This window comes from Dryobates pubescens, chromosome 5 (assembly GCF_014839835.1).
Source record: "Dryobates pubescens isolate bDryPub1 chromosome 5, bDryPub1.pri, whole genome shotgun sequence".
NCBI classification, from domain to species: domain Eukaryota; kingdom Metazoa; phylum Chordata; class Aves; order Piciformes; family Picidae; genus Dryobates; species Dryobates pubescens.
In genome coordinates, this window is record NC_071616.1 from 1,553,007 (window position 1) to 1,566,699 (window position 13,693).

Genomic DNA, 13,693 nt, shown 5'->3' on the forward strand with positions numbered 1-13,693 from the left:
TCAACAAGTCCAAGTGCCAGGGGCTGCACTTTGGCCACAGCAACCCCAGGCAGAGCTACAGGCTGGGGGCAGAGTGGCTGAGAGCTGCCAAACAGAGAGGGACCTGGGGGTGCTGATTGACAGCTGCTTGAACATGAGCCAGCAGTGTGCCCAGGGGGCCAAGAAGGCCAAGGGCATCCTGGCCTACATCAGGAACAGTGTGGCCAGCAGGAGCAGGGAGGTCATTGTGCCCTGTGCTCAGCACTGGTTAGGCCACACCTTGAGTCCTGTGTCCAGTTCTGGGCTCCTCAGGTTAGGAAAGAGGTTGAGCTGCTGGAAGGTGTCCAGAGAAGGGCAACAAAGCTGGGGAGGGGTCTGGGGCACAGCCCTGTGAGGAGAGGCTGAGGGAGCTGGGGTTGCTTAGCCTGGAGAAGAGGAGGCTCAGAGGAGACCTTCTTGCTCTCTCCAACTCCCTGCAGGGAGGTTGTAGCCAGGTGGGAGTTGGTCTCTTCTCCCAGGCAGCCAGCACCAGAACAAGAGGACACAGTCTCAAACTGTGCCAGGGGAGGTTTAGGCTGGAGGTGAGGAGAAAGTTCTTCACTGAGAGAGTTGTTAGCCATTGGGATGTGCTGCCCAGGGAGGTGGTGGAGTCCCCATCCCTGGAGGTGTTCAAGAGGGGATTGGATGTGGCACTTGGAGCCATGGTCTAGTCATGAGGTCTGTGGTGACAGGTTGGCCTTGATGATCCTTGGGGTCTCTTCCAACCTTGGTGATGCTGTGAGACTGTGATCTGGAGGTGCTGGAAGGTGTCCAGAGCAGGGCCACGAGGAGGAGCAGAGGGCTGGAGCTGCTCTGCTACAGAGACAGCCTGAGAGAGTTGGGGTTGTGCAGGCTGGAGAGGAGAAGGCTCCCAGGAGACCTCATTGTGGCCTTCCAGGATCTGCAGGGGGCTCCAAGAAAGCTGGGGAGGGACTGTTGAGGGTGTCAGGGAGGGATAGGACTGGGGGGGGTGGAGCAAAACTAGAAGTGGGGAGATTGAGATTGGCTGTGAGGAAGAAGTTGTTGCCCAGGAGGGTGGTGAGAGCCTGGCACAGGTTGCCCAGGGAGGTGGTGGCAGCCTCCTGCCTGGAGGTGTTTGCAGCCAGGCTGGAGGTGGCTGTGAGCAAGCTGCTGTGGTGTGAGGTGTCCCTGCCCATGGCAGGGGGCTGGGACTGGCTGAGCCTTGGGGTCCCTTCCACCCCTGACAGTTCTGTGATTCTCTGCCTCCCCACCAAATGCTGTAATAAGCCACAGCCCAAGTTCTGCCTCTGCTCTCTGGAGGTTCCAAACAGGGAGTGCAGGCCTCTCACCTCAGCAGCCAGAATGGCCATTGCTGCATTGCCTGAGCTGGGCCACAGCAGCAGCACTGCCCCTGCCCTCACAACCTCTGCAACAGGATGGTATCCTTGGACAGTGGTAGTCCAGGGGGACTCAGGAAAGGCATCTTCCCTTCAGTGGGATGCAGTAAAGTCCAGGGGATGGGAATTAGTTGGAGCTGGCTGTGACTGTGGAAGGATGTGAAAGCTACCCAGTGAATGTCCATCAGTCATGGTTGTCCATCTCAAGTGCTGATCTGCAGAGCCTCCTACTCTTTCTCCAGCCTATGCTCTGCTGAGAGGGGATCTAACACATGTCTATCAATATCTGAGGGCTGGGGGTCAGGAGGGAGGGGACAGGCTCTGCTCAGTTGCACCCTGGGATAGGACAAGGGGCAATGGACATAAACTGCAGCACAGGAGCTTCCACCTTGACATGAGGAGGAACTTCTGACTGTGAGAGTAACAGAGCTCTGGAGCAGGCTGCACAGAGAGGTTGTGGAGTCTCCTGCTCTGGAGCCTTTCCAACCCAACCTGGATGTGTTCCTGTGTGAGCTGCCCTGGGTGCTCTGCTCTGGCAGGGGGGTTGGGCTGGGTGATCTCTGGAGGTGCCTCCCAGCCTGAGATCCTGTGAGGGTTTTATGGCTGCTCTGCAAAGACTGCTCCTGCCTATGCTTGTTCTCTTTTCCAGGTATTCTCCTTTGGGCATTGCTTGCCTCATCTGTGGGAAAATCATTGCCATCAAGGACTTGGAGGTAGTTGCCAGGCAGCTTGGCATGTACATGGTCACTGTGATCGTGGGCCTTGTCATCCATGGAGGGATCTTCCTGCCTCTGCTCTACTTTGTCATTACAAGGAAAAGCCCCTTTTCCTTCCTTGCTGGGATTTTCCAGGCATGGATTACAGCACTGGGCACAGCTTCCAGGTACACCTGAGGCATCACAGCCTGCTTTATCTTCCAGTCAGTGGTTAGCTGCTGTTGGGACATGACAGGTCTGCTGCTCTGACCTTCACTGCAAAGCCATCTGCTGCTGCTGGAATAAAACCTGGGTTTAACCTGGAGGAGAGGCTGTGGGAGCTGGGATTGCTGGGGTGACTCCACCACCTCACCTCCAGCCTAAACCTCCCCTGGCACAGCTTGAGACTGTGTCCTCTTGTTCTGGTGCTGGTGCCTGGGCAATGAGGCTGGGGAGGGGTCTGGAGCACAGCCCTGTGAGGAGAGGCTGAGGGAGCTGGGGTTGCTTAGCCTGGAGCAGAGGAGGCTCAGGGGAGACCTTCTTGCTCTCTCCAACTCCCTGAAGGGAGGTTGGAGCTAGGTGGGGGTTGGTCTCTTCTCCCAGGCACCCAGCACCAGAACAAGAGGACACAGTCTCCAGCTGTGCCAGGGGAGGTTTAGGCTGGATGTTAGGAAGAAATTCTTCCCAGCCAGAGTGATTGGCCATTGCCCAGGGAGGTGGTGGAGTCCCCATCCCTGGAGGTGCTCAAGAGGGGCTTGGATGTGGCACTCGGAGCCACGGTTGAGTTGTCAGGAGGTGCTGGGTGACAGGTCGGACCTGCTGCTCTCTGAGGCCTTTTCCAAGGCGGTTCGATTCTGTGATTCTCTGACAAATTGGCCGAAAGGGGGTTTGGATCACGGCAGGAGGCAGAGCACGGAGAGGAGGCCACGGCAGGAGCGCTGCCTCTGCCGCCTCTGCCGGGTCTGGCTGCCCAGCGTGTCTCCTTGCTTTGCTGTGCGCTGCAGTGCCGGGACGCTGCCGGTGACCTTCCGCTGCCTGGAGGAGAACCTGGGCATCGACAAGCGCGTCACGCGGTTCGTGCTGCCCGTGGGGGCCACCATCAACATGGACGGCACCGCTCTCTACGAGGCGGTGGCCGCCATCTTCATCGCTCAGATGAACGGCATCGAGCTGGACGGCGGCCAGATCGTCACCGTGAGGTCAGTCGGGGCCGCCCGCAGCGCCGGCTTTGAGCGCGCCCGGCCGCGCCGTGCCACTGCCAGCGGGCGGCCAGGCACCGGGGCTGCCCCCCGGCACCGGGGCTGCCCCCCGGCACCGGGGCTGACGCCGCGGAGCGCTGCTGCACCCAGCCTGTTCAATGGCTCCACTGATGATCTGGGGGAGGGGATTGCAAGCCCTGGGAGGAGAGGCTGAGGGAGCTGGGGTTGCTTAGCCTGCAGAAGAGGAGGCTCAGGGGAGACCTCATTGCTCTCTGCAACTCCCTGAAGGGAGGTTGGAGCCAGGTGGGGGTTGGGCTCTTCTCCCAGGCAGCCAGCACCAGAACAAGAGGACACAGTCTCAAGCTGTGCCAGGGGAGGTTTAGGTTGGATGTTAGGAAGAAATTCTTCCCAGCCAGAGAGATTGGCCCTTGGGATGTGCTGCCCAGGGGGGTGGTGGAGTCCCCATCCCTGGAGGTGTTCAAGAGGGGATTGGATGTGGCACTTGGTGCCATGGTCTAGCCATGAGGTCTGTGGTGCCAGGTTGGACTAGATGATCCTCGAGGTCTCTTCCAACCTTAGTGATACTGTGATACCTTCTTGCTCTCTCCAACTCCCTGAAGGGAGGTTGTAGCCAGGTGGGGGTTGGTCTCTTCTCCCAGGTAAGCAGCACCAGAACAAGAGGACACAGTCTCAAGCTGTGCCAGGGGAGGTTTAGGCTGGAGGTGAGGAGAAAGTTCTTGCCAGCCAGAGAGATTGGCCCTTGGGATGTGCTGCCTGGGGAGGTGGTGGAGTCTCCATCCCTGGAGGTGTTTAGGAAGAGCCTGGCTGAGGCCCTTGGTGCCAGATGGTTGATCAGATGGTGTTGGGTGGTAGCTTGGAGTCAGTGATCTCAAAGGTCTTTTCCAATGTGGTTGATTCTCTCATTCTGTATTCTGTCTTCTGGGGAGCTGGGGCTGTGAGTCCTGTGAAATCCAGGGGTCTCTAATGCTGGCATGCCAAGGAATGTCACACACACCCCCACAGGGCTTCTCTGGGGCTGTGTTTTCTGATGTTTGCAGCCTCAGGGTGGGCTGCTGGCACTGCAGACAGCTTTGCAGTTGGCAGTGCAAGGTGAAGCACAGCATTCCCTGTCCACTGCAGTGCCTGTTCTGCTGCAGAGGAGTGCTGCCAGCCCTGGCCCTGGGGCACTGGTGTTCTGGAATGTCTCTCTTCACACACACTGGAAGGAAAAAGCATACCTGAAAAGTGCATCCAGGTACTTCTGGCTGCCTGACTCTGGTGAGCAGCCAGCAAAAGTGGAACGAGAATAACCCAGCCTGAGGGTGAGATTGGCTGTCCTAGGTACCCCAGGCAGGCTGATCTCTGAGCCAGCAGATATTAGCTCTGCTCTTTTATACCAGTTTGCCATATCTGGCACTCAGCTCACCACCTGGAGAGACAAAAGAAAAGCACCCACTGGAAATGGAGTGAGGTTGGTTGAAGGCTGTTTACTGTGATGGAGTTTTAAGCCCTGTTAGGTAGAGTGACTTACCAAAAAAAAACCCCCAACAACAGTGGCCAAGTTGGGACTGCTGCAGCTAAAGTTAGTTTGCAATGGAAAACCTGATGGAGAGACCAGGCCTAACCTTTTGAATGGCTAAAACCACAAAGGAAGGCTGCCAAGTTTGCCTTCCTGGAGCTTTCACTCACTCACCTTCCTTTCATGAAACCCTTTTAACACCAGAGGAGCTCCTGCACTGGGATGTGTCATGTGCTGTGGTTCTTTCCCAGCTCTACTAATTCCACACTTTCCATTTCTTTACTGCCTGCTCCAAGGCCTGGAATAGTTAAGCCAAGGGTTGTAGAAAGGTTCAGGGCTGTTTCTCATGGAGGCAGGTGCTAGACCTGCATGAGGACCAGCTTGAGACTGTGTCCTCCTGTTCTGGTGCTGGTGCCTGGGCAAGGAGGCTGGGGAGGGGTCTGGAGCACAGCCCTGTGAGGAGAGGCTGAGGGAGCTGGGGTTGCTTAGCCTGGAGAAGAGGAGGCTCAGGGGAGACCTCATTGCTCTCTGCAACTCCCTGAAGGGAGGTTGTAGCCAGGTGAGAGTTGGTCTCTTCTCCCAAGCAAGCAGCACCAGAACAAGAGGACACAGTCTCAAGCTGTGCCAGGGGAGGTTTAGGCTGGAGGTGAGGAGAAAGTCCTTCCCAGCAAGAGAGATTGGCCCTTGGGATGTGCTGCCCAGGGAGGTGGTGGAGTCCCCATCCCTGGAGGTGTTCAAGAGGGGCTTGGATGTGGCACTTGGAGCCATGGTTTAGTTAGTCATGAGGTGCTGGGTTACAGGTTGGACTTGATGACCTCTGAGGTCTTTTCCAACCTTGTTGATTGTGTGATTGTATGAAAATGTGTGTTCCTCTCCCTGCCCCCCCAGCTGACTCTTGGTGTTCTTTTGCAGCTTGACTGCCACCCTGGCCAGCGTTGGAGCTGCCAGCATCCCCAGTGCTGGCCTGGTCACCATGCTGCTGATCCTCACTGCAGTGGGTCTCCCTACCCAGGACATCAGTTTGCTTGTTGCTGTTGACTGGCTTTTGTAAGTTGTGCTTGCCTCCACTGCTGGGTGCAGGAGGAGGAGGGCTGCTTGTCTGTGATGCTTTTCAGGTGCTGATCTTTCAGAGCATTAAGACTTTCTTCTGCAGAGGAGGAAATGGGCTGTTGGATGGGGCAGGCACCACTGAAACCATCTTCTCAGCTTGCACAAGTTGTTCAGGAGCTTCCTGTAGGCCCCCTGTAGGTACTGGAGGTCTCCCTGGAGCCTCCTCTTCTCCAGGCTGCACACCCCCAGCTCCCTCAGCCTGTCCTTGCAGCAGAGCTACTCCAAGGCCCTGATCATTTTCGTGGCTCTCCTCTGGACCTGCTCCATCAGGTCCCTGTCCTTCCTATCTGAGGAAATGGGCTGTTTGGTGGAGCAGGCAGCACTGAAACCATCTTCTCAGCTTGCACAAGTTGTTCAGGAGCTACTGAACTCAGGCTCATATATTGTCTTCTCCCCAAGGATGCCTCTCCACCACAGGCATACCACAAGAGGACTTTCCTCATCCTTTCCTGTTTCTGTTTCTTCTAGAACTGATCTCAAATTAAGGGCCAATGCTAAAAATGGAGGCTCCACCAGGAAGTCATCATCAGGTCTCAGGGTGATTTGAGCATTTTTGGACATCCAATGCTTGATTCCTGCAGTGAAGAAGGTCTCTTTCCTTTTGAACATAAGAAAGCAAAATACTTTTAAGAAAGAAACTGTTCCAGAGCAGGATATAAACCAAACAGGCAGAGGGAAGGCAGAGGGAAGGTCATTCTCTGGTTTGATTTTACTGACAGATTCCTCCAGCTGGAAAGACTGATTTGCATTTGCAAGGACAGGGCTCAGTGGTCCTCTAACTTGTACTGGACTCCAGAGGCTTTCATAAGCATAGAATCATAGAATGGTCCAGGCCAGAGGGAGCTCCAAAGCTCATCCAGTCCAACCTCCCTGCAGTCACCAGGGACTTCCCCAACTAGATCAGGCTGCCCAGGGCCTTGTTGAGCCTCACCTTGAGGGAAGGAGCCTCAACCACCTCCCTGGGCAACCTGTTCCAGTGTTCCACCACCCTCATGGTGAAGAACTTGTTCCTAATACCCAATCTGAATCTGCCCTTCTCTAGTTTGGAGCCATTGTCCCTGGTCCTGTCTCTGCAGGCCTTTGCAAACAGCCTCTCTCCATCCTTCTCTATTCCATTCCATTCCATTCCATTCCATTCCATTCCATTCCATTCCATTCCATTCCAGTCTATTCTATTCTCCCCCTTCAGGTACTGGCAGGCTGCTATTAGGCCTCTCTGAAGCCTCCTCTTCTCCAGGCTGTCCTGCTGCAGCACAGTATCTTCTAGTGGTCCAGGGAGGTCACCTCCCTGGAGATGTTCAAAGCCAGGCTGGATGAGGCCTTGAGCAGCCTGGTTTAGTGGAAAGTGTCCCTGCCCATGCCAGGGGGGTTGGAACTGGATGGTCTTCTAGGTTCCTTCCAACCTAAACCACTGTCTGAATGTCCTGGCCCACAGCCCTCTCACCCCTTTTTTCACTGAGGAAAGACCTCTGTTTGTGTGGTGCCTAGGAGGGAGCATAGAAGTGCCCCTCTGTATTCTTCCTGCATCTCTTCCAACACTAGCAGCCTCAGCTGCTTGCTTGTGATACCTTTCAGCCCCAGGTGCACTGCTGGCATTACACAAGAAGGAACAGCAGGGCTGAGACTGTGAAGATAAAACAGCAACATAATTATATGTCTTTGGCTTTTGGCTTGTTGAGAAGAATGCAGGAACTTGGTCAGTCCTCTGACCTCTGTGTTGGGATCTGCTCCTATGTTCTGTAACCTCTCTTGCCACAGAGAGCTGTGAGGGACAGCAGAGAGCTCCAGCTTCTGGGAAAGTGAAAAAAAGGGAATTTACAGCTTGGGAAGGCAAAGGGAAAAGATGACTTCCATGTTTTATATATAACTGAGTGTCATGCTATCATGACTCAGGGTGGGGAAATGAGGCAGGGTTCAGCAGGCAGGGTACAGCTAGCACAGGGAAAAATGTGCTGGGCTGTGGGCTTATTGTATTTATGAGGTCATGGTTGAAAACAGGAAAGCAGCAGAGGAATCTGCAGCTGGGAGGAGAGCAGAAGGGAGGTGTGTGCTCACTTTAAAGATGTTTTTTACTGGCTCTCAGCATAAGGCAAGGAGGTAGCTGGGAGGAGGATGTGTAAAAGGAGCCTGTGGTTTGTTTGGTTTTAGAGGGAAATGTCACCTAAAAATACCCCTGGGGACTGAGAGGCTTTGCCCATCCTAGCAAACCTCAGAGCTGTAAGCTCAACCAGCAGGCTCATCTGCTAGTAGGTGTTGCATTTCAGGCCCAGCTTCAGTTGGTTTGTCCAACCCTGCTTAGGACACAGGAGCATCTGCACTGTGGAGCCAGGCAGGGAACCTCCTTCAGTTGGTTTATGCAGCCCTGCTTAGGACACAGGAGCATCTGCACTGTGGAGCCAGGCAGGGAACCTCCTTCAGTTGGTTTATCCAGCCCTGCTTAGGACACAGGAGCATCTGCACTGTGGAGCCTGAACCTCCTTCAGTTGGTTTGTCCAACCTTGCTTAGGACACAGGAGCATCTGCACTGTGGAGCCAGGCAGGGAACCTCCTTCAGTTGGTTTATCCAACCCTGCTTAGGACACAGGAGCATCTGCACTGTGGAGCCAGGCAGGGAACCTCCTTCAGTTGGTTTATGCAGCCCTGCTCAGGACACAGGAGCATCTGCACTGTGGAGCCAGGCAGGGAACCTCCTTCAGTTGGTTTATGCAGCCCTGCTTAGGACACAGGAGCATCTGCACTGTGGAGCCAGGCAGGGAACCTCCTTCAGTTGGTTTATCCAACCCTGCTTAGGCCACAGGAGCATCTGCACTGTGGAGCCTGAACCTCCTTCAGTTGGTTTATCCAGCCCTGCTTAGGACACAGGAGCATCTGCACTGTTGGTTTGTCCAACCCTGCTCAGGACACAGGAGCATCTGCACTGTGGAGCCAGGCAGGGAACCTCCTTCAGTTGGTTTATGCAACCCTGCTTAGGCCACAGGAGCATCTGCACTGTGGAGCCTGAACCTCCTTCAGTTGGTTTATCCAACCCTGCTTAGGACACAGGAGCATCTGCACTGTTGGTTTGTCCAACCCTGCTTAGGACACAGGAGCATCTGCACTGTTGGTTTGTCCAACCCTGCTTAGGACACAGGAGCAGCTGCACTGTGGAGCCTGAACCTCCTTCAGTTGGTTTGTCCAACCCTGCTTAGGACACAGGAGCATCTGCACTGTGGAGCCAGCAGAGAACCTCCTTCAGTTGGTTTATGCAACCCTGCTTAGGCCACAGGAGCATCTGCACTGTGGAGCCTGAACCTCCTTCAGTTGGTTTATCCAACCCTGCTTAGGACACAGGAGCATCTGCACTGTTGGTTTGTCCAACCCTGCTTAGGACACAGGAGCAGCTGCACTGTGGAGCCTGAACCTCCTTCAGTTGGTTTGTCCAACCCTGCTTAGGACACAGGAGCATCTGCACTGTGGAGCCAGCAGAGAACCTCCTTCAGTTGGTTTATGCAACCCTGCTTAGGACACAGGAGCATCTGCACCATGGAGCCAGGCAGGGAACCTCCTTCAGTTGGTTTGTCCAACCCTGCTTAGGCCACAGGAGCATCTGCACTGTGGAGCCTGAACCTCCTTCAGTTGTTTTGTCCAACCTTGGTCAGGACACAGGAGCATCTGCACTGTGGAGCCAGGCAGGGAACCTTGCAGCACAAGCATCTCTTTGGGGTCCTTCTGGCCTCACAAGCAGCAGTGCAATCGCAGCGTGATTTGGAAGTGAGAGGTAGAGGGGAAAGGGCAAAGAGACACAAGGGAGATGAGAGGCTCTGTGTCGTGCCAGCAGTGCTGTGAAGCTACTACCAAGCTGGTTGGTGGAGGTGTGGTGCTCATTAACACGTGCTCAACAGCTAATGAGCTGTATTTTCCATCCCCTGGTGGCTGTGTTGTGGCTGTGTTGTGATGATCAACTGAGACAGGGAGAAGAGTGCTGCTGACGTCGCTGATGTGAGGGCAGGGCACCCAGGCCAACTTCTGAGCAAGCCTTTGGGCACCCAGCCAGGCCTACAGAAATCTGAAAGGAAAGGTCATCAGAAGATTCCCTTTTGGTTTTGACACTTGCAAACATTGTCTTCTCCTCTTTCCTTAGGTCACCAAGTGGTGCTGCAGTAGGGTTTCCTGGCAGGGCTGTAGGAGAGAAAGTGAATCATGTGCTTAGGACCCAGCTCCAGCCACTTTACTACAGCCACTGAGAAAAAAGCAGCCAGCCACCTCGAAATAATTGGGATGGCCCCTGTGTAACATTTCAATTGCAGGCAGTGAGGGCTTCTTGCTTGAGGAGTCTCTCAGTATTTCTGATGAAAGCAAATGTGAGGATATCAACTGATCTTGACAGCACTTCAGGCCCCTGGAGCCGTGGTCCTGCCAAAGCCAGCGCTGCCTGCCGTGCCCGTGGTGTGAAACGTCTCATTAAGCTTGGCACTCCAAACAGAGCCACAGGGGTTCTGCATCCATCCATTTCTCCAGCAGCTCCAGACTGGGTTGCTCAACCTGTCCCCCTCCCACACCTACCCCACACACTTTGGGAGCTCTTTCCCCAGGCAAGTTTTCCCAAGATTTCACAACTCAGTTTGAGCACAGCACAGCCCAGCAGTGACATTTCCTAGGACAGCAATGGGAGATATGCCAACAGCTGGAACAAAACCAGCTCCTTTTGCTCCAGCCACAAGCTGGCTGCTATCCAGAAGTCAGACTGACAAGCTTAGCAACTACCATAGCACAGCAGCCTCCAATTTGCAGTGAGGAGCAGAGGAACTAGAGGGACTGGGCTGAGGAGGCTTCTCTGGTGTTTAGGCCTGTGTTCAGCAGCTCAGGAAAGCAGATTGCCTGAGTTGTGGCTCTGCTCTTTGCCTCAGAGCTAAGCTCAGAACAGTGGGTGCCCAGCTGATGGCTGGGTGTTAGCAGGGAGGCCTCCCAGCAAGCTACAGAACACAGGAGCTCTTTCCTCAGGTAATAGAGAGGTAGGGTGAGGTAAAGATGTCACCTGGGCTGTGACTTAGCAGGTGTGCTAAGGTTTCCATCTGCTTTCTGAAGGGGGGTGAGGTGGCTGCAGTGGATTTTCAAGGTGTTAAGGAGCACTTTTTTTGCATGCTAACTGTGACATTGTGGACAAGGGTCTTACTCACTTCTTCCCATTTCTCTTCTTGGCATTTCTGTTTCTATCCCTGTTGATAAGCTTTCAGTTCTTCTGATTTATGATAGTTTGAGGAAATGAGGCATTAACCCTTATCAGGAACTGTCTTGGGAGTGTCAGCTGGTGACAGACTCCCCAGGAGCCAGCAGTGGTCCCTGGCAGCCCAGCAGGCAGCTGTGTGCTGGGGCTGCATCCAGAGCAGGGAGAGCAGCAGCACAGGGAGCAGAGCAGCCCCTCTGCTCTGCTGACACCCCAGCTGCTGGCACTGCTGTTCTGGGGCATGGAACTGCTGGAGCAGGTCCAGAGGAGGCCACCAAGATGATCAGAGAGCTGGAGAACATCCCCAATGGGGACAGGCTAAGGGAGTTGGGGCTGTTCAGCCTGGAGAAGAGAAGGCTCCAGGGAGACCTCAGAGCAGCCTTCCAGTACCTGAAGGGGCTCCAGGAGAGCTGGGGAGGGACTTTGGACAAGGGCTGGGAGTGACAGGCTGAGGGACAATGGCTTTGAGCTGGGAGAGGAGAGACTGAGACGGGAGAGTAGGAAGAAATTCTTTCCAGTGAGGGTGGGGAGACACTGGCACAGGTTGCCCAGGGAGGCTGTGGCTGCCTCCTGCCTGGAGATGTTCAAGGCCAGGCTGGATGAGGCCCTGAGCAGCCTGGGCTGGTGGGAGGTGTCCCTGCCCAGGGCAGGGGGTTGGAGCTGGATGAGCTTTAAAGCCCCTCCCAACCCATTCTGTGATTCTATGGATCTGTGAATCACTTCCCAGTCATTCCAAAGCCCATTCCTAGCAGCTCCTGAGCTGGGGTTTGAGTGAGCACTTGGCTGTCAGTGCCCTCATTGCTCTCAGCAGCTGTTATGGACAGTGCAGAAGTAGCTGTGCTGGGGCAAGGCACTGCCTGCAGTGCAGCTTTCCTGCCTCCATTTTGTTCATGTTGCTCCAGCAGAGCTGGGATGAGCAAGTGCAGCTTCTGTGCTCTTCTCTGGGGGCTCTTGGGCCCAAAAGAAGTCAGTGGCACTTGGCTGCTGGTAGCTGGCAGCCCAGTCTCATGTTCTTTCTGCTGTGAGGAGCTGGTTCCTTTGGTCCCCCAGCACAGCACATTCTGCAGCAGCCTGGCCACTGCTCCCTGCCTATGGGGTGGAGCATCTCCTCAAATGACCCTTTCACAGTGTGAGTTGTGCTTCAGTTATGCTTTCTCTCCATCTTGTTGTTCTGGCATCCCTCCATCCTCTGCTCAGAATCACAGAAGGGTCTCTGGAGAGAAAAGCTTTTCTCTCCAGTGAAGAGAGATTCCAGCCATGAGGATGCCTAGGGGACTTGGGCATCTCCCCTGGGAAGAGAGACTGAGAGCCCTGGGGCTGTTTGGTCTGGAGAGGAGAAGGCTGAGAGGGATCTGATCAATGTCTATCAATAGCTGAGGGCTGGGGGGCAAGTGGAGGGGGCCAAGCTCCTTTGGGTGAGCACAGTAATAAGCCAGGAAACAATGGACACAAACTTGAACAGAGAAGGTTTCAGCTCAGCATGAGGAGAAACTTCTTTGCAGTGAGAGTGGCAGAGCCCTGGAGCAGGCTGCACAGAGAGGTTGTGGAGCCTCCTGCTCTGGAGCCTTTCCAACCCCACCTGGATGCCTTCCTGTGCAGCCTGCCCTGGGTGCTGCTGCTCTGGCAGGGGGCTTGGACTGGGTGATCTCTGGAGGTCCCTTGCAACCTCTAATGTTCTGTGGTGCTGTGATTCCAGCTGCACAGCAGTACAGGCTCTGTGCCCCTCAGTGCTTGGAGGTTGGGGTGTACCTGTACTTCTGGGGAGCTTAGTTTTGCCTTGCATGTTCAAAGTCAAAGAGCAGAAGGTGTCCTTCCTGAGGTGCTGTCCTTCCCTTTCCAAGGCAGCAGCTTCCACTCCAGCTTCTCTCTTGCTGTGTTCCTTGTGTGCATCTCTCCTGCATCAGAATGGGAAGTTGTGAAACCAGAGTTAGGACACTCACAGGCACTGACCAAGAGCAAAGGTGGCATTCCAACCTTCCAACCTCTAGTGTTCTGTAGTTCTGTGACTCTCAAAGGTCATCTTTTCCAACCCTCCCTGCAGGGACATCTTTAACTAGATAGGTTACTCAGGGCCCTATCAAGTTCCACCTTGACTGTCTGCAGGGATGGCACCTCTCTGGGCAGCCTGTTGCAGTGTTTCACCACCCTCACTGTAAAGAACTTGTTCCTGGTGTCCAATCCTGATGTCCTGCTCTGGTTTCAAACTGTTGCCCCTTGTCCTATCACTGCAAGGCCTTTTTAAACTGTTCCCTCCCAGCTTTCTTGCAGACCCCCTTCAGAACTTGAAATGCTGCTCTAAGGTCTCCCTGGAGCCTTCTCTTCTCCAGGCTGAACAGCTCCAAATCCATCCTCTGGCATCAGTGAATCCTCTCACAATTTAACACCACTTTGATGCAATGAAATAAAGCAGGGGGAGCAGCTTTTTGTGGAGCTGTGTTGCCAGGTCCTGTAGATTTGATGATCTTAATTGACAACTACACTCAGGAAATGATATTTTCCTGTTCTGCACCAGGTTTAACTCTCTCTCTTCAGGGGCATGGAATGAGAGCTGTATGAAAAACACAAAACCCAAAATGCTTCAGCTGAGGCAG

At 54.5% G+C, this 13,693-nt stretch overlaps 1 protein-coding gene across 3 annotated transcripts in view; it reads left to right on the forward strand.

Moving 5' to 3' along the window:
• The window catches only part of SLC1A2 (solute carrier family 1 member 2), a 127,544-nt gene that overhangs the window by 99,558 nt on the left and 14,293 nt on the right, over nt 1–13,693 (forward strand). For all 3 annotated transcript variants that reach the window (XM_054161409.1, XM_054161411.1, XM_054161410.1), the window contains exons 7-9: nt 2,026–2,259; nt 3,076–3,270; nt 5,702–5,836. In XM_054161409.1, coding sequence (XP_054017384.1) covers nt 2,026–2,259; nt 3,076–3,270; nt 5,702–5,836 — 564 coding nt within the window. The remainder of the gene's footprint in view (nt 1–2,025; nt 2,260–3,075; nt 3,271–5,701; nt 5,837–13,693) is intronic.